At 37.9% G+C, this 18,582-nt stretch overlaps 1 protein-coding gene across 5 annotated transcripts; it reads right to left on the bottom strand.

Moving 5' to 3' along the window:
- Positions 1–6: 6 nt before the first annotated feature.
- On the bottom strand, positions 7–16,905 carry LOC116256188 (uncharacterized). 5 transcript variants are annotated; one of them, XM_031632461.2, is made up of 12 exons: positions 16,468–16,905; positions 16,091–16,155; positions 15,182–15,265; positions 14,741–15,034; positions 11,759–11,898; positions 11,456–11,543; positions 7,256–7,435; positions 6,764–6,925; positions 3,933–4,126; positions 2,183–2,333; positions 1,071–1,236; positions 7–322 (listed from the first exon to the last, which is right to left on the bottom strand). In XM_031632461.2, exons 1-12 carry the CDS (start codon positions 16,832–16,834, stop codon positions 252–254), a joined length of 1,962 nt encoding a protein of 653 aa, XP_031488321.1. In that variant the 5' UTR covers positions 16,835–16,905; the 3' UTR covers positions 7–251. The 5 variants fall into 5 exon arrangements, with proteins under 5 accessions (XP_031488321.1, XP_031488320.1, XP_031488323.1 ...); XM_031632460.2 differs by having other exon boundaries at positions 16,091–16,158; XM_031632463.2 differs by lacking the exon at positions 15,182–15,265 and having other exon boundaries at positions 14,741–14,934; positions 16,084–16,155.
- Between the last annotated feature and the right edge of the window lie 1,677 nt (positions 16,906–18,582).

The raw sequence follows: 18,582 nt of genomic DNA on the forward strand, positions 1-18,582 counted from the left end.
CGCTAATAATATATAACGATTCTATCTTGCAAATTCTCAATCTTTTTTGCTCAAACATCCAAGCTGCTGCTTAGCGCGGGACGGTCATCCACTCACCTTAGGTACCCACGAAAGTAAGGACTGCTGGCATAATATGGGGTCCCCACGTTGGCACAAGATAAATAGGATAAAACCTTGGTACGAGAGAAACTTATAAATACACCCTATCACCCAAATGGTCCCTACTGCTGCCAAAATTGGGCGGCATGCAGTCATCTTGCCATTTCCAGTCTGGCAGCATTTCCTCTAGCCGATGCTTGAGTGCTAGTTCCTGTAACTTTTCCTGCAAAAAATTGATAAAAAACACATGCATCAACTTTGGTAGATGAAAGTTAAACTATGTAAACAAAAAAGAACACTTCTGCACATTAAGAATGCGAAACATCTAGTATACAAAGAAATACGACCTAGAGAACAATATAAACGAACTGCGACAATACACGCTCTCGTTCCAGGGCCTACTAGGAATCTAGGATTAACAGCATCTGCGATTCTTTTCCCTCCAAATTGCCACTATTCAGGCAGTAATCATCTCATTAGTTTTAGCATCTACCTTTAGTGAACTGTCATGGTCATTTTTCAACCTTTATGAAAAGCCTCAAGGACAATCTCCAAATTTGATCATGATCAAACCATGCCCATTTTCCAAGCCTTATGTAACGTCCCGAGGTTTAGCAATCCCATTGTCTCTTGTCATCTGGTCACGTGGGGTCCAAGCAGCTGTAAGGATCATCACTTCGTTGACGTAAAAATAAAAGCACAACGTTCCAGCAATTTCATTGAAGTTTTGAATGGAATCCAAACAACTTGATAGAACATGGGGATAATGCCACCCTTAAATCAAAGGTAACTTTAATCCTAACGCTGTATCCTACTCACATTTTTTTTCTATGGTGCCAGTGAAATACACATGTAAAACATAATTGCTGCATTTTTCAAATTTTACAATGCATGGAGAAAAACTGGAACATAGAATAAGTATCTAACATATTAAAAGAATAAAAGCCAAATACAAGTTGTAATCCTCTGACCTTCAACTTTTCCCATTTTCTTTTTGCTACGCCATAGTAAGCGGATAGGAGTACCAGTAAACCCTGCATCTGAACGCAATTGCTTTTCCATATAACGACGATAAGTCTCCGGGAATAGTTTTGCATCATTTACGAAGAAGACAAATGTTGGAGGACAAATTGCTGCCTGCAGTGACAAGCACGGCTAAAGTTAATACAGAAACTATAACAAGAATTATAAAGAACATTAAGCACATCCAGGAGAAATCTCAGCTCCCAAGCTTGTATATGATGGCCAAGATAATGAATAATCAGTATCACTTTTAAGCTACTGAATGTACAGCATAGTTACAAATGTATAGTAGGTTACACGTAGTTCACATGCATACATCTAGCACATTCCACAATTCTAATTAATGTTTGCCTGGAAGACTTATGTGCTTTATCTTCGTCTAGGATCAGAACGTGTTCTACCTTTCTATCTTCCCTGATTTTATCTTCGTCTGGGATCAGACCGTGTTCTACCTTTCTATCTTCCCTCTCATCAATAGCAAGCATTCCATCCTCCAACCCATTTCCCCATTCCAGGGATAAAGAAGAAGGGCGAAATTGTTTGGATCATTTATGCACAAGTCACAAAGAAAGTGGGATATGGTTCAGTTGCAAACCCCGACCTGAATATGGTATTCTTAAGAAACTGTCCCTTAAACAGCATAGTCTGACAAGAAAGATAAAAGGGAGTTCTTTGAGATGACAATAAACAGTGTTTATTACCGTTTATAGAATATCTCCAACAGGAAACATTTGCAGTACATTAGTAGAAAGAAAGTTTGTCCTTGTTTATCTTCGAAGAACAAGACTTTTACAACTATGTCCATGTGTATGTTTAGGTGCGGTGACTATGTGAGTACAACATATTTGTAGACAAATAGCATACTAGTACAAGATTACAGAATGAAATGCAAGTACAGAGGAAATTACAAAGGCCTAGAAGGAGGTATATAATGAAATGTGTAGTTGAAGTATTAACTTGCATTAAAGTGGAACAATACAAACTAATTCCAAATACAATGGAGGAAGAACATCCAGACATAACTCAGGATCTTTTGGAGAACATGGAACAATGTGGATACCTGGGTGGTATAGTAAACCCTTCCTCTTCTTCCTCCTCTAGTTTTGGGAGGTGGTTTAAATGCCAATGCTTCCTGCACAACTTGATTTAGAATCGAAGTACCAAGACGTCTTGATCTCTCTTGTTCAACCGTGCTTGCTGCAGAAATAATCCTGAATGGACATTTCGCAAATCAATCAAAAAATAAAAGATTCTGAAGTCAAAGTCAAAGTCAATTCCTGCTTTTGTAGGCATACATCAAGGGGAAAACAGTAAAAGAGGTAATTCCTCAGATCTGAACCTACAAGTACACCATGATCAAGAAGTTCATTCACGCTCATTTGGCAGGAGGAACAGAGAGACAACAATTGATTGGATGTCCCCCTAATTAATTAAATTCAAACCAAAAAGAAAAAAAAGAAAGAAAGGAAAAACCATATCCAAGTATAATTCTCAAATCTTCAGCCAATTCAATCAAAATCTGACTTTGATGGCGGTTCAAACATTTTGAAAGTCACATGAATATGGATATGCAAAAGGTTAACCAGGCATATTATGCTAAAGGTGATGTCCATTACCCAACTGGATATTTATGTAAAACCTAATGCAAATCCTAATACACATCCAATCCAATCCATTGACATCCCTACCTCTATTCCTGCATTTTAAGCATGACAAGTTTCATATTTAACAATATAAAAGAAGGATATATTAAAACTTGTCAAGGGGTACAAAATTCCAAGAATATGCTAATAAAGGTGAACAGCTGGAGAGCCAATTATGAAGGTATATACTTGTAAGTTGTATCCCATAGTCTCTAACACACACACACACACACGTATATATATATATGTTGGGTATGTAACTAGTATGTAGTTCCTTTCTTCTCCCTTTTTCTCTGCACTTCTATTTCTCTTTTTCCCATTTCTCTGCTCCAGTTCTGATCAGTGATCACTTTTTGGAATTTTATCAGAATTGGCCTATCCAACAGCTAACCCAGGAGCCTCTTATAGTTTTATGTATACAAGTAGGGGATTAACCCACTTCATAATATGCACTGCTTGTGCTGCTTTTGTTAATACAATTTTACCTTTTCAATGTTTCTGAGTACCTTAGCGCACTCTGAGTTAAGCCCTTGAGCTTCATGTGTGGTGAGATCCATGTGGAAGCCTTATTTTGTGGCTTATATATTTCTGTTTACATTTCACACTGGGTACTTCTGAAAAACCTTCAAATGGACTTTAAACTTGACCAAGTGATGATTATATTTCTATGGAGTATTTTATTTATCCATGAGAGTTGTCATGCATGCATGAAATCCAATCTTACAGCAAGGTAACAAAATAAGGAGCTCAAAAAATTTCAGTAGAGGATTTTATAATAGTCATTCATCCAATAAAAATCACGCACATGAACATAACTACCACGACAAGGAAGGGCTCTAATAATGGATATTTTATCAGATATACATATCAAAGACTACTGGATTTTCGTGGACACTTTATTGCACATATGCAGATCATACACATGTTATACGTCCCTACAGATTACAGAACCACGAAATATGATAGCCTTATCAGTCCTTTAAATTCATATATGTAAACTAAATGAATGCTCATATAAACTGTAGGAACTCAGTTCACCCGCTTTTCTGATTTCCATGTAATATTAAAGTGCCATAGAGCTCCACACAGAATAGAATAGTTTCTGAAATATTAAGGCTTTAAACCAAGCTAAACTTATCAAGCAAATAACTGATAAGTTAAACATACTTGTCCACACTCTGACCAGTTGTTGCAGTTGAATAAACAATTGGTGCCCAGTCGAGACTGCGAAGCTTCTCCCTCACATCCTGTTCATAATAAGTAGCTGTCTGGTGATTCTTGTTAGGTATTGTGTCCCATTTGTTCACGACAATAATACAACCCTTTCCTTCTTTCTCAATTCTTTCTGCTATATTGCAATCCTATTATAGTTGAAAAAAAATATGTCAAACAGAAGAAATTCATTACACCAAATGTACGACGGGGAAAAAAAAAATCCTCAGGTAAACTAAACTGTGCTTCATAAACCATAAATGAGCTTTCTTATGCTGAAAAGTTGAAGCACAATTCGAGCAACTCACTGTTCTGTCCACATTCTTCTCCTCTTGGTATCAAGGATATCATATCCCCTTCTTCTCATTTCCCCAAATGCATGAATGTTTCTCCTCTTGGTATCAAGGATATCATATCCCCTTCTTCTCATTTCCCCAAATGCATGAATGCAAATGCATGAATGTGCAACCATAGTCACAAATATCATTTTCGCGTTAATATTGTGAGCTTGAAAAAAGGGGACAAATACAGTAAAATTTTAAACATTAAAAAATCTTAAAAATTAAGGAAAAATAAAATAAATGAGAAACTAACAAGACAACCTAAAAAAATAAGTAGATATGCAAAAAAAAAATGGAAACAAGTAGTTTGGCATTCAAAAATGTGAAAAAAATGCCTAAATGAAAAAATGGGGAAAATGAGAAATAAACACTTTTTTTTTGTTTTAGTGTTTTTTTTTAAGAAAGGGAAATATTTTTGCTGTTTTATTCTGTTGACATAGTTTTTCATGTTTTTAACGCGTTTTTTGCAATGTTATCACTACCGTATCGTATCGTGTATCGGTCGGGCCGACCTATACGCCGTATCGTAACGTATCGTAAATGTATCGTAACGTATCGTAAAGTTAATTTTTTAATTTATAAAAAATGTTTAAAATTTATAAAAAATAGAAAAAATCTTAAAAAAATCCGAAAAAAACTAGTAAAAATCAGAAAAATTCAAGAAAAATGTATTTAAAGGAACATTCATCATTCATGTATATGAAGTATGAACTATGAAGTATGCATATGAACAAGACATTCCAAAATAAGAAATCAAACATTCAAATCAAAATAACATACTAAGCAACCTAAGAGGCTAAGAGTATTCAATTACATCACAATCCATAAGTTCAGAAGTCAAAACTCAAAACATATTGACATAGACAACGAGAAAGAAAGCTTTTTCATTGGCAAAACTTGATGCAAATGGACAAAATCTCTTCCTCCCACGTCTCTTGTAGCGTTTACAAACAGGAAAAGAGAGAGAGAGGAGTGTCTCTTCTAAAACAAGGCGTCAAAAAGGGGCCGTCGGGCCCCTTTTTAATTTTTCCCCTGTATCGTGCGATACGGGGGTGTATCGCACGTATCGTGCGATACGGCTACTGTATCGTGCGATACGGCTACCGTATCGCATGTATCGTGCGATATGCATACGATACGGACGCGTATCGTCTTTAAACAGTGTATCGTATATGTCTTCTTGACCTATACGATACGTATCGTACGATACGGATAACATTGGTTTTTTGTGGCTATGGGTGCAACTACCCAAGTAGGTGACTTGAATAACGCGAGGAATTAACCATCCCCTTTAGCAATCCTAGCCTTACCAGCCTTAAACCATGGCAATCTCATAGCTTGGCAATATCATAGCTTGAATCCTATGACATATGGACACTTGTATAGTTGTATTGGGTGCTAAACCATGTTGACAATTGGACACCTGCATGGACAAGGGTGCATCTCCAGACATGGTTAAAGTGGTCAATGCAGCTACAACTATTTTCATCTGCAAACAGATTCAGTCAAATTTCGACAAAGCTTTGTTGTTCCAGAAATTAGTCTAAACTCTAAAGCCATTTGGTGTGCATTGTTAGCTTATAAATATAATTGTTGTCTCAAAGTTCTCCATCAAACAACTTGCACTTTATAAATGTGCTATAGTTGTCAAATGTGAACTATTGGGTCCCGGTTCTATTTATCATTTTATTGCACTAATTGTACTACTCTGTTCTGTTGGTATATAACACTAAAGACACATTACCAATTTTTTGTATTTATGTGTATATAATTATCCTACAATCCCTCTCCAATATAACAAATATCAAACAATTTCTTGAACTGAAATTGTTTAAGATGTATATAAACAATTTCTTGAACTGTACATAATTTCTTGCATGCACTAATAAAGCCATAAAGGCTAGCCGAAAAACATCAGATTGCCTTCACAAATGAGAAACAACTTTTTGTTGCCACTTTGCTTCTAAAGGAATGTATCCCATATATGTGTTGTTTTATAGGATCACTTTCAATTTTTTGACAATGTTATATATCTTTGCCTTCTCCAATTGCAGAACAAGAAAAGAGAGAAGAAACAACAAATAATATTTGCTAAAAGAGCAACAAGATTAACATAAAAGCAACTACAGTAGTAGTCACAGAATCCCTGTAACTAGAGCCTTTACCTGCTTCACAGTGAACTTAATATCGAGAGATGCACAGACTATTGGCATGAACCATTTTACTCATTATGCATTTGAGAGTAACTTAAATCCGACTACAGCATATTGTAACCAATAAACCAATATAGAGATATTGGCAACAGCATTGCAAGAACCACAAGAATATAGCTCTTCTTTGGAGGTACATGGAACTTGTACAGAACAAAATGTATGGGCCTCAATAAGCATGAAACTGTATACAACTATATATTCTAGAAATGCATAAAAGGTGCACAAAAAGTACCTGCTCTGTAATGCATGCCATAGCTTCAATAACAAGGGCTACAATATCTGCATGACGTATGGCACGGAATGCTCGATTCACTGAAAGGGTCTCAGTCATACTACCAGCTGAGGCAACTGCAGCTCTCCTTCTTATCCCTGCCGTATCAATGAGTCGGTACTTCTGCAAAATAGAGAGTGTCAGAAGAAGCAACAGCAATCCAAAGAAATAATCACCACTAGGACACTGACACAGGAAAAAAAATGTCAAACATTTAGCCATAGGCCATTGCATCCCATATTTTATACGTTAGTAAGAATGTAAATGCTTTAAAAGAGTTTGAGAAATATATGGTGGTCATAGTAGAAACATACATTAAGCTGAAGTGAGATGTGATGAGTAAGCACTACCAGAAAATAAATTTTTGGATGACTAATAACAACAGGGTCAAAAAGTATATTCCAAATTAAACAAGAATTACAAGGGATGCAACTCTTTTAAGATGCCACAAACCTGCCCATCTGGTGTAGTAAATTCCGTGTCAATAGCATCACGAGTGGTTCCACTTATTGGACTAACAATTGTTCGGTCCTCTCCAAGTAATGCATTCAAAATACTGCTCTTACCCACATTAGGTCGTCCAACAATGGCAATAGCAGGGATTCGACTCTCCGCTTCGCCAGAGCTTTGCTCCTACAACCAACAGTTTACCAGTTTAGCAACATGAGGGCAAGAATCACTAGCATGGATGAGCACTATATTATCACAGAGTGGGTATTTCAGAATAAACTTAAGATACCTATCATTCAATGTGTCAAACTTCATATGATAATAGTATCTTCTGTCTTAGACAAACCAGAAATATCAAACTCACATGTAGAAGTTAACCTTATGAATGTATTTTAACTCTTTTCCTGAACTGCATCTTATCAAATTTGGAGTTCAAACTATTTCACCAGATTTGCATTCAAATGCATACATCAAAACATATTACTCCTTAGCAGTTTTGATATGAAAGGTAGCAGCAGGTTAGTTCTCAAGTAAAACCTTTCCTTTTGGATAATTATGCAGATCTAACTTTCAGGCATGTTTCAGGTAGAGCTGGTTAGCATGATTTGCTGCCAGCAAAGAGATCCAACTCAGTGGAAGCCATTCACCAAAGCCAACTTACCAAGTAGAAAATATTACATGAACATCTCGAATTTAAGTTTGACCAAGTAATGTTGCTTTTGATTGTTGGAACTGGATTCTAGAAGGAGGAGTAAAAGCAAATGTAAAGAATGTTGTTTAGAGAGGTAGAGAAGAAGGAGAAGAAGGAGACCGTGAGGAAGAAAGAGAGTAAGGAGCAGTACACTTGTTAGGGCTGCTCCCTTTCCTTTAAATAATAATGATTAGGGTTATGATTAACCCTTTACATAAAAAGTCCAACAAAACTTTAAAATTCAGAAAACTACCTAATACTAAACTTCCAAAATACAGAAAACCTCAAATGCAAAATAGTAAGTTTTCTCAACACTCCCCCTCAAGCTGGAGCATAGATGTCTATCATGCTTAGCTTGTTACAACATTTCATGAAATCAGATATAGGAAGAGCTTTGGTAAATATATCTGCAGTTTGATCTTCTGAAGCAATATATTCAGTAGAAATAATAACTGCTTGGACCAAGTCTCTAATGTAATGACAATCAACTTCGATATGCTTGGTCCATTCGTGGAAAACCGGATTATTTGCTATATAAGTAGCCGCTTTATTATCACATTGCATTTTTATAGGCAATTCGGTCTGTATTCCAAGTCCTTCTAGCATGGCTCTCACCCAAGTGATTTCAGTGGCAGTTTGGGCCATGGCTCGGTATTCTGACTCTGCACTCGACTGAGCAACAATAGCTTGCTTTTTACTTCTCCAAGAAACTAAGTTACCACCAACAAAGATACAAAATCCCGTAGTGGACTTTCTGTCATCAATAGAACCTGCATAATCTGCATCAGAATAAGCTTCTATTTGAAGTGAAGAACTTCTTCTAAATAATAGACCCTTTCCAAGAGAACCTTTTAGAAATTTCAATAATAGCATAGTTGCATCCCAATGAGCTTTTCTTGGCTTATCCATAAACTGGCTTAGTTTTCCCACAGCAAAGGATATATCGGGTCTAGTAATGGTTACATATAGTAGCTTTCCAATCAGAGACCGATATGATTTGCTATCAACAGGTTCAGATTTATCATCATATAAGTGAATACGAGAATTCATAGGAATAGATGTCGGTTTAGTTCCAGTCATACCTGTCTCCTGTAGCAAATCAAGAACATATTTTCTTTGGGAAAGGACTAGACCTTCTTTACTTCTTGCTACTTCTATCCCCAAGAAGTAACGTAGAGGGCCAAGATCTTTAGTAACAAAGCGTTGTTGGAGATACTTATTTGTGTCTTGTATTTCTTGTTCACTGTCACCAGTTAAAATAATATCATCCACATATATCACCATAACAACCATACCTCTTGAGGTCTTTTTTATGAACAATGAATGATCTAAAGGAGATCTATGCAACTCAAACTTGGACACAACATCACACAACTTCTGAAACCATGCTCTTGGACTCTGTTTCAAACCACTTTAACAAACATACCTTGGTACACTCCCCCTGCTTCTCAAAACCAGGTGGTTGTTGCATATAAACTACTTCAAATAGATCCCCATACAAAAAGACATTTTTAACATCAAGCTGGTACATATTCCATCCATAATGAACTGCAACAGATATAATAAGGCGTATAGTACCTAGACGTGTCACAGGAGAGAAAGGCCTCATCAAGATCAGGAAAATCTGAACCTGTAAGCATTTGAGCCTTGGCTGCAGAATAATCCGATGATAGTCCAACAAGAAATTTAACAATAATTATTTGCTCCATGTGAGATTTGAGACAATGCTTACAAGGTGGTTTTAAGGAATTCATCTTTTCATAAGTGAACTTCAGCTTTGTAAAGTATTCAGTTAAATCCAAGTCACCTTGCTGCATTTGTAACAATTCTTGCTGAACCTGTAAAATTTTGTTGATGTTCTTGTCTTGAGAGTATGTCTGCCGAAGAGAATTCCACATATCTTTAACTGTATTATAATAACAAAGCCCAGCAGCAATGTGGGGTTGAGTGCTATTCATAAGCCAAGCACTGATTATACTATTTTCTTCCTCCCACCGTGCGTATTTACCAATCTTTTCAACTGGTTCATCTTCCTCCAATATATATTTCTTCTCATGTCCAACGACTGACAACATGAAGGTTCTAGCCCATACATCGTAGTTGGCTCCATCAAGTTTGATAGTAGATCCAAAAGAAAAGGGATTTGAGAAGTCTTTGTACTCAACACCGGCCTCTATTTGCTGATTTCCAGATTCGGTTCTATCATGTTGTAAAGATTTATTGGCAGCCATGATAAAACCTTGAAAATAGAAGAATATGAAAGTCCACGGCAGACTGAATATTGACTAATAAGATATCAAATTAATCTCCAACAAGGAAGAATATCCCTGCAGTCGTTGTTTAGCAGCCCCTACGACAAACCCACTGCTATAGTAATACTTCTGCTTTATCGCAAATAAAGTTTTTTTCTAGCAAGCAGCCACCACAGATTGACAAGAAAAGATGATGGACCTCAAATACTAGGAAACCAACTAACTGAAAACTGATATACAGTTTTGCAATGTTGCAACAGGCTTGAGTAATCAGCACCAACTATCATGCAGGTATAAGAAAATCTGGTCCAGCAGCAGGGTACTTAAAAAAAAATTTTACCAGATCTGGCCGACAACATCAACAACAAAAAGGCATACCAGACCAATATATCTTCGCTGATCTGGCAGACTTGTAAACTTCAACCTCAACAGAAACGTAAACCATACTGCTGTGATGTATTTAGAAGTCCATCCATCTTGAAGACCAGTTAACTATACTGCAGCCACATCAACTTCAACAAGGCATCGATCTAGGGTTTTGAAATTTTTGAGAAAACCCTAGATCGAGCCCAACAAACACGACCCAACTGTTGTGCTCAAAAAAGTAAGTAGAGTAGAGGAATGGGAAGACGATGGGTATGAGAAAGGAGTGGAGATGGAGATGAAGGAAGGCAGATCAGTCCCAAGAAGGAACGTACTCTGATACCATGTTGTTTAGAGAGGTAGAGAAGAAGGAGAACGTGAGGAGGAAAGAGAGTAAGGAGCAGTACACTTGTTACGGCTGCTCCCTTTCCTTTAAATAATAATGATTAGGGTTATGATTAACCCTTTACATAAAGAGTCCAACAAAATATTAAAATTCAGAAAACTACCTAATACTAAACTTCCAAAATACAGAAAACCCCAAATGCAAAACAGTAAGTTTTCTCAACAAAGAACAGTAGCATGAATCATGTTTCTTGCTTGACCCAGCAAGACTATACAAACTTTCTAAAGCAAGTTACCCGATAGAAGGCAGAGGTATCAGCACTCTTAAAAACTTAAAATGGTAATAACAAAGCAGCAAGGTAGCCAGGACAAAGTAATAAAATCGAACATAAAATAGTTATGGAGAGAATATGCACCATCTAGCTGGGTTCTCCTGAATACATTCCACAGAAGTTTCACTGAGTGTTTGACCACTCAAGAACCTTCTATACTTTCTAATTCCCATCTAAGCAAGTGAAGGTGAGTAGGAAAAGAACATGTACGTGGCATTACCTCAATGACTTTAAGTTCAGAGCAAACAAGATCAAGGAGCTCCCCTGTCCCAGTTCCAGATATGGCTGATATTGGAAGTGGAGAAAACCTGAACATCTTTTTTATTAGAAAGTGCAAATAAGCAAAACTTGTCAACACAAGAACTTCTTGACAGTACCTTAGCAATTATCTCACCAGACAGCAAGCAAGCAGCACAGATTGTTCATCAACGAGACAAATGATAGATATATACAATGAAGCTGGCATATTGACTCATTCATACATCACAGAAATAACAGTAAACAGGAAAAGGAGGAAACGTACCCCAATGACCAAAATTCAGATGCCTGGATTAAACCCTTGCGTGGAGATTCACATTTATTCACTGAAAGAATTATCCGTTTATCAGAATGATTTTTCCGCAGCCAATCTGCTATTTCCACATCAGCCGCCGTTGGACCTGCCTGTTAAGTATTTGTTAATCTTGAAACCTCAAGCAGTGAAGCAAGCATCACCATCTAAGAGTCAAATAATGATGATAAGAGATATTTAAAAAACACATATAGTTCTTCCAACATGGAGCCTATGCAAGACATCTATAGTGGTAAACAAATGTTCTTGTCTTAAATGAAACAATTTACTGACTATATACAAAATAAAGATGTGGCCACAGACCAACACACACATCAACTATGTAATAACAAACCAATTCACAGAGCTTTTGCACATGTGCAAACATATGGATACCAGTGCAGGGCAGAGGCTTCTGATTTAGAGAATTAGCTCCAAACATCACTACACACGGCCACTTTTAATAGCATTATGGTTTGCCTCCTTTCAAAAGAAATAAGCCACTAGGACACATCAATGTACATTAATTCGACATATGTAATAGTGATAATGACAGTCACTATTAGTTACATGAGCATTAGCCATATCACCATTGAAAAGAGACATACACATGATGATACATAGATGAACACAAAGATAATAACATAAGATTTTCAATCGTAATTGCATTAAGGAAGGTGTCATAACATAGAAATCTGTGGGAAACCATGATGACATTCCAGCCATAGCATCAGTATCTTCCACTTGTAAGGAACCACAAAGCAAATGAAAAAAATCAATCTTACATTACGGACACAATTGCTAGACTTTTATTGGTTACCCATCTGAAAACGACCCATTATCTCCATGCGATATCATTACAATAAGGTCCAAAACACATTCCATTAGATTTGGAATTGATAGGCAGGACCTAACATTTACATTCCACCTTGTATCAGATCTAATATGTTTTTAGCAGTCACCAGTACCATTTCTCAGAATTTTAGAAATGAAGTTTTTCTCAGGTACTAATGAAGAAAGTTGTTTTTCTCTATAAAACCTCAAGAATCCAAAAACTAAAAGGATAGAAAAAACATGAAATTATGAGTTTCTTAAAGCGCAGACCACCACAGGCTGCAACTGCATTTGAAGAAATAATTAAAAAGATAAAATGTGCAATAAAGTCGCGAGTTCATACCATAATGCATGGCAACTTGACAGAGGGATTCACTACGAGTACTAGCTTGCTCATTATTGCAAAAACAATGGCTTGCTTCTTACATCAACCATGCATACATGCAGTTATTGATAGACGCAGGAATCATAGTATTTGACGCACTAGCTAAAGCATTGCATCAGGGGGAGATCATATTCACTTTGCACCATAGTAGGTAAAATGTAAGAGGAAGGAAATGTCATTTGGGCTTTGTTGATCTACAATGAGATGATTTTATTGAAAAAGACTGGAGTCTCAATTCACATTCATAAAAATTTAAAATAGATATCAAATTATTAAAAGATATACTTAAAAATGTTTTTTTAAAAGGCTATGAAAATATCATACTGTTCTCATGTGTTCAATATGTTCCACAACGAGATCATCAAACTTCCTCTTAAACTTTGAGTGCTCCTTCAGTTGCAAGACAAACACAATGTCTCCAGTAACAGTGTCGGAAGCTTCATCAGCTTCACCCTGGAATACAATTTTCTGACCATGTTGCATTCCTTTGTCAACATGCACCTCCAGCACCTTCTTCTCCTGAACAACTTTCTCTCCTTTGCATTGCCCGCATTTGTCTTTGTCACTTATAACTTCACCTGAGCCTCGGCATTCAGGACAAACATGCTGCATCTGTTGAATCATGCCTGGTCCAAGCTGTCTAATGGAGACCTTCATTCCAGAGCCCTGGCATCCAGAACATCTCCCTGATGCACCACTCTTTGAGCCTTTTCCTTTACATTTTGGGCATAAAACATTCCTTGACAAGGACAGTTTCTTAGAAGTTCCATTATACAAGGCTTCAAGAGAGACCTTCAAAGTGTGGACAACATCTTCACCACGTTTTAATGCACACCAGACTTCGGAAGTCCAGCACAAACAAAAGATATTGAGGGCACACCAAGCCTATTTTGTCCAGAAGCCGACTCAACCAACATTGATTTAGTATTTTAGTCTAATATCATTCGTATCTTTTAAATAAAAATTTCAAAAAAATCCACAAATGCTATGAAGCAAGAAAAAAAAAGGAGGAGGATGAAGAAGAAGATTATGATGATGAAGCGGAGGAAGTGTTGGAAGAAGAAGATGGAGGAGAAAAAGAAGAATAAAAGGACAGGAGAGAGAGAGAGAGGAGAAGTTGCCTCCCTCATTATCTGTTTTTTTTTTCCCTATTGAACCCCTCCATCCTATCTCCCTATCATGTTTTAAGGAGGCGGGCCACCTCAAATGCATTAAAGGATACGAATAAAGGGGTGATTTGTTTGTTTTAGCTTTTTAACTCCAGCCCCGCCCCCCTTTCCTCTTTTTCCTTTCTTAATTCTTTTTTTTTTCTTCCTACCCTTTCGCTTTGTTTTTTTTTTTTTAATCTACTTTTTTTCTCCTTCGTTCATCTTTCTTGCAGAAAATTTATTTTAAGGTATGTGTATGTGTATCAAAGTGTGTGTGGCTGTGTGCAAACAAACACACAGACACACACTAACAAATATAGATACACACCCTTGCCACACCAGACCCTCCTCACCCATGCAACATAGGTTTCACATTCTTTTTTGCTTTTCATCTACTGTTAATGTCTTAATGAAACAGCCATTATTGAGTTAACAAGCTCGTGGAAATTGTACAAAAAATTTATTCAAGCAGTGACAACATCATGGTAATTGACCCTTCCTACAGCCCATAGAAGAAAATGTCATTCAAATCTTTAAACCAGAGAAAGATGCATGAGGACATATAAGTATATGCCAATAAACGATTACCTGACCATCAACAAGAAATATAATAACTGACGCTTCTTCAACAGCAGCAGCAGCTTGCTTCTCAATCATGGTGGGCATCCTTGCAATAGCTGCCTCTCTTGAAGCAAGAGGAATGTTATCCATGCCAATGGTGGTAGTGATTGCCAATTCTCCTATTACAGCACTTTGTGATTTTGCTACAGTGAGAACCCCGCCTGTATCAACTACCATGAATTCATGTTCCCCCCAAAAGGCCCTACCATAAAGTCGATCTCTAGTAACACCAGGTTCATCCACTACTATTGCCAAGTTCCCCTATCACATTGCACGCCGTGAATAAATTTACAAAATGGTGTAGAAAGAAATAGACAAAGCTAAAGAATGGCAAGATATGCAATAAAAGTCAAGGTGATCTATTTCTTTACTGGCGAAGAAACAATTATGTAGTGGAATGAATAATACCCCAACAAGACGATTGAAAAGTGCTGATTTACCAACATTTGGCCTCCCAACAATTGTAACATGTGGAAGAAGATGATCAGGGATCTGAAAATTTAAATGAAGTAGTTTTAGTTAATCTGACTCAAAAATGCAACCATTCTTCACATGGAAGTGTTATGTTTCCCAGTATCCTCTTGAAGTTTCAAGTTTCAACATGCTCTTCAACATAACCTATGGACAAATGAACTCTACTATCCCCATCAACAGCGGATGAATAAATTCTACAGGAACAAGATTTCAGGGACGAACCATCAGAGAGGAGTGTAGAATGGCAATACTTTGAATTTTGAAATGCTGCAAACAAATTTACAAGCCATTTATGTAATTGCATCTGTTCTTGTATATGCAAACTATTTTAAGTGCATAATATTGCCAATATAGAGAGAAGTTTTCCGATGCACCCACCACCAAAAAAACAACAATAGTTTTGAAAAGGTATCAGCTGTTTTTGCCAAGACCGAAACTGAAAATTGAACAATCTTAAAGTGAATTTTTCGGTGAACCTTGCTGGAAAAAGAGAAAACAATATTAAGGAGTGCCAGATAATCAAGGAGAAATGGCCTTAACTAGCAAAACAACCTTTAAAAAGTTGAGAGACAGAAAGAGATAGGAAGTGACTTTATTTTATGAGTGGTCCTTAGTTGGTTATCTCTTAAATGCGTCCCAAACAGGTATAGGACACAAAGTTTTGACCGCAAGCGTTATCAGAATCTATAGACGTGTTATCGGTCCTTAGATGAAAACATGCACTAGCTTAACCATTTTCATGTAAAAACTTGCGAAAAAATAAAACCAAGATTTCTAGAATTACCAAGAAAAAACCTGTGAAGAGCAACAAACAGAACATCCATATAGAATCGAACCTCTTACATGCTTAATCTCACTTGCTCGAGTTCCCTTCCGCCCAGAAGATGTCTTCCTATCATGTCGATCTTCTTCTAACAGAATTAAACAACAAAAAAACTTAAGGAGGCCACCATCTTAGCAAACATTGCGTCATTTAACCATGACAATTACACAAGCAATCAACCGACAGATACAACCCGCTGATTTTGTATAAACAATGAAAAGCAAATCAGGGAACAATTCATTTATGACGAACAAAAACATTTTCACGGTTTAGGCATTCAGCAACATTCTTCCCCCAAAGAAGAAGAATTAATCGTTCTTAATGAGAAATTCTGTCTACTTTTAGAACTAACGCTCATTCACACGTCTTCCTAGTCAGAAAGAAGAAACCGAGTTACCTAGAGTTAATTCTCGATCGAGAGTGAGGACGAACTTCCTTGCGAGTTCCCTCGCTTCTTCTTCGAGCTCCCCATAAGCCGCGACAGAGAAATCCTCGTTGTCGGAGACATAGTCCTCCTCCTCCTCGTCTTCATCCCAGTCTCCCAGGACGTCGGAACTGGAGGGATGGACGGTGGAAAACGAGGGGATTCCGCGGGATTTTCGAAGAAAACACGAGGAGGAGGGAGGAAAGTAAGGACGGGGTGGAGGCATGGGGCAAAGGAGACTGAGCGAGGTAAAAAAAAACTGATTTCTGCAGGAGGGTGCCCTATAATTTCGTCGTAAAGATAAAGAAGCTCTACCGAGAGGAGGAAGGAATACGTCCATCTCTCTCTCTCTCGCTCGCTCGCTCGCTCTGTGTTTCTCTCTTTATCTCTCACTCTCCTTGTTCCAGGATTTTAAACGGTCGAAAGATTGGAATGGGTTTGGACGGAAAGCTTTGTATAGCTCGGTTTGTGCAAAGAATCGGATGATCACTCATCGATTCGGTTTGGATGGGAAATCTTCATGTAAAACGGTTTTTGATGTTCCCCCGCTTAGGCAGTTTTAACTTTTTTTTTTTTTTTTTTAAGTTGGGTGCTAGGTAATTAGTTAAGGGAAACGTTATGTTGACCGTTTAATTTATGTGGGTGCTAATGTTTTTTTGTGTCTGAGAGTCTGTACAGTCATTTGCTTTGTTTTGCAATATACTTCCTTTGCTTATGTTAAATCATTTGCTTATGCTTGTTTGCTTGTAAGGGAGTACCTTCCCACCGGACTAAGTGTCATGTATTAGGATTCTTAGTTTTGGGTAGTCGGGTTGAGAATCCTGTAAGCAGCTTCTGCCATCCTATATAAGTAAAGTTGAAATCATTCTCCTTGCTTATCTTTCTCGTGATGTACTAATTTTCCAAGTTGAATACATTACGAGATTTCTTTATACACTTATTTTCTAAAACTACATTTGCGCCCCTTTCGGTGGTTTGAAGGCTTACGACAATCAGGTTCTTGTCGTGCCGCACGGGTTGAAGGACTCAGCCCGTGACAGCTGGTATCAGAGCCCCAGGTTCTGCTCAATCTGGGGAAACGATTGGACAGTCAGTATAGAACTACACGCCGACGATCGTTGATCGAGGATGACGTCCTGGCAACTCAATACAATCTGCAAAGCGCCAAGGGCAAGGGAGTAGCCCAGTCTGACGAGATGGGTACATCCTAGGGTTAGGAAGACCTGATCGAGGTGGTGAACAAGCTGGTTACCGACGTGACTACTCATGAAGAAGCGTTGAGTAATGCAGCTGAATCCTTCGGTGAAATGAATGACGAGATGAAGATCTTGCGGGATTAAATGGCCGATCTTATGGCCGGTTACTTATTGACACAGTGACTGCACTGCAAGCTGAAGTCAAGGAACTTCAGATAAAGAACCACACACTACAGCGACAGATCCCTGTAGGTGGAGGTGACGATCAGCCAGCGAGGGTCGACGTTCAGAGGCCAGCGAAATACAATGGGACCCGAGATAGTCGAGTGATCGACAACTTTTTATTCCAAGTGGAATACTATCTGGATCTGCAAGGCGTTGTGGGGGACGACCTTCAGGTCAAGACTACAGCTATGTTGCTGGAGGGCGATGCTGTAGCATAGTGGAGATGAAAACGGCTCGACATTCAAAAGGGGATCTGCACAATAGACACTTTCGGTGATTTTCAGTGAGAGTTGAGAACTTAATTCATGCCCCCGAATGCGACACGTCATGCTTATCAGATGGTCGGTGAATTGAAACATATGGGATCTCTGCAAGATTATGTGAGAGCTTATCAAATGCTCATGTTAGATGTGTCAGATATGCAGGAACAAGATAAACTGAACTGGTTTATTTTGGGACTCCAATCGTTGGCACAATCCGAAGTGGAAAGGAGTAATCCAGAGACCTTGGAGGATGCTTATGTGGTAGCGGAACGCTTGGCCGATACCCAGCGCAAGAGCTACACTAACACCTTCAGGCCCTCGAAGAAGCCTGACCATGAAAGAAAGAAAAAGGATCGACGGGAACGTAAAGATGAATCATCGACTCAGCATCAAGTCGAGAGGAG

Source organism: Nymphaea colorata, chromosome 6 (assembly GCF_008831285.2).
Source record: "Nymphaea colorata isolate Beijing-Zhang1983 chromosome 6, ASM883128v2, whole genome shotgun sequence".
In the NCBI taxonomy this organism is placed as follows: domain Eukaryota; kingdom Viridiplantae; phylum Streptophyta; class Magnoliopsida; order Nymphaeales; family Nymphaeaceae; genus Nymphaea; species Nymphaea colorata.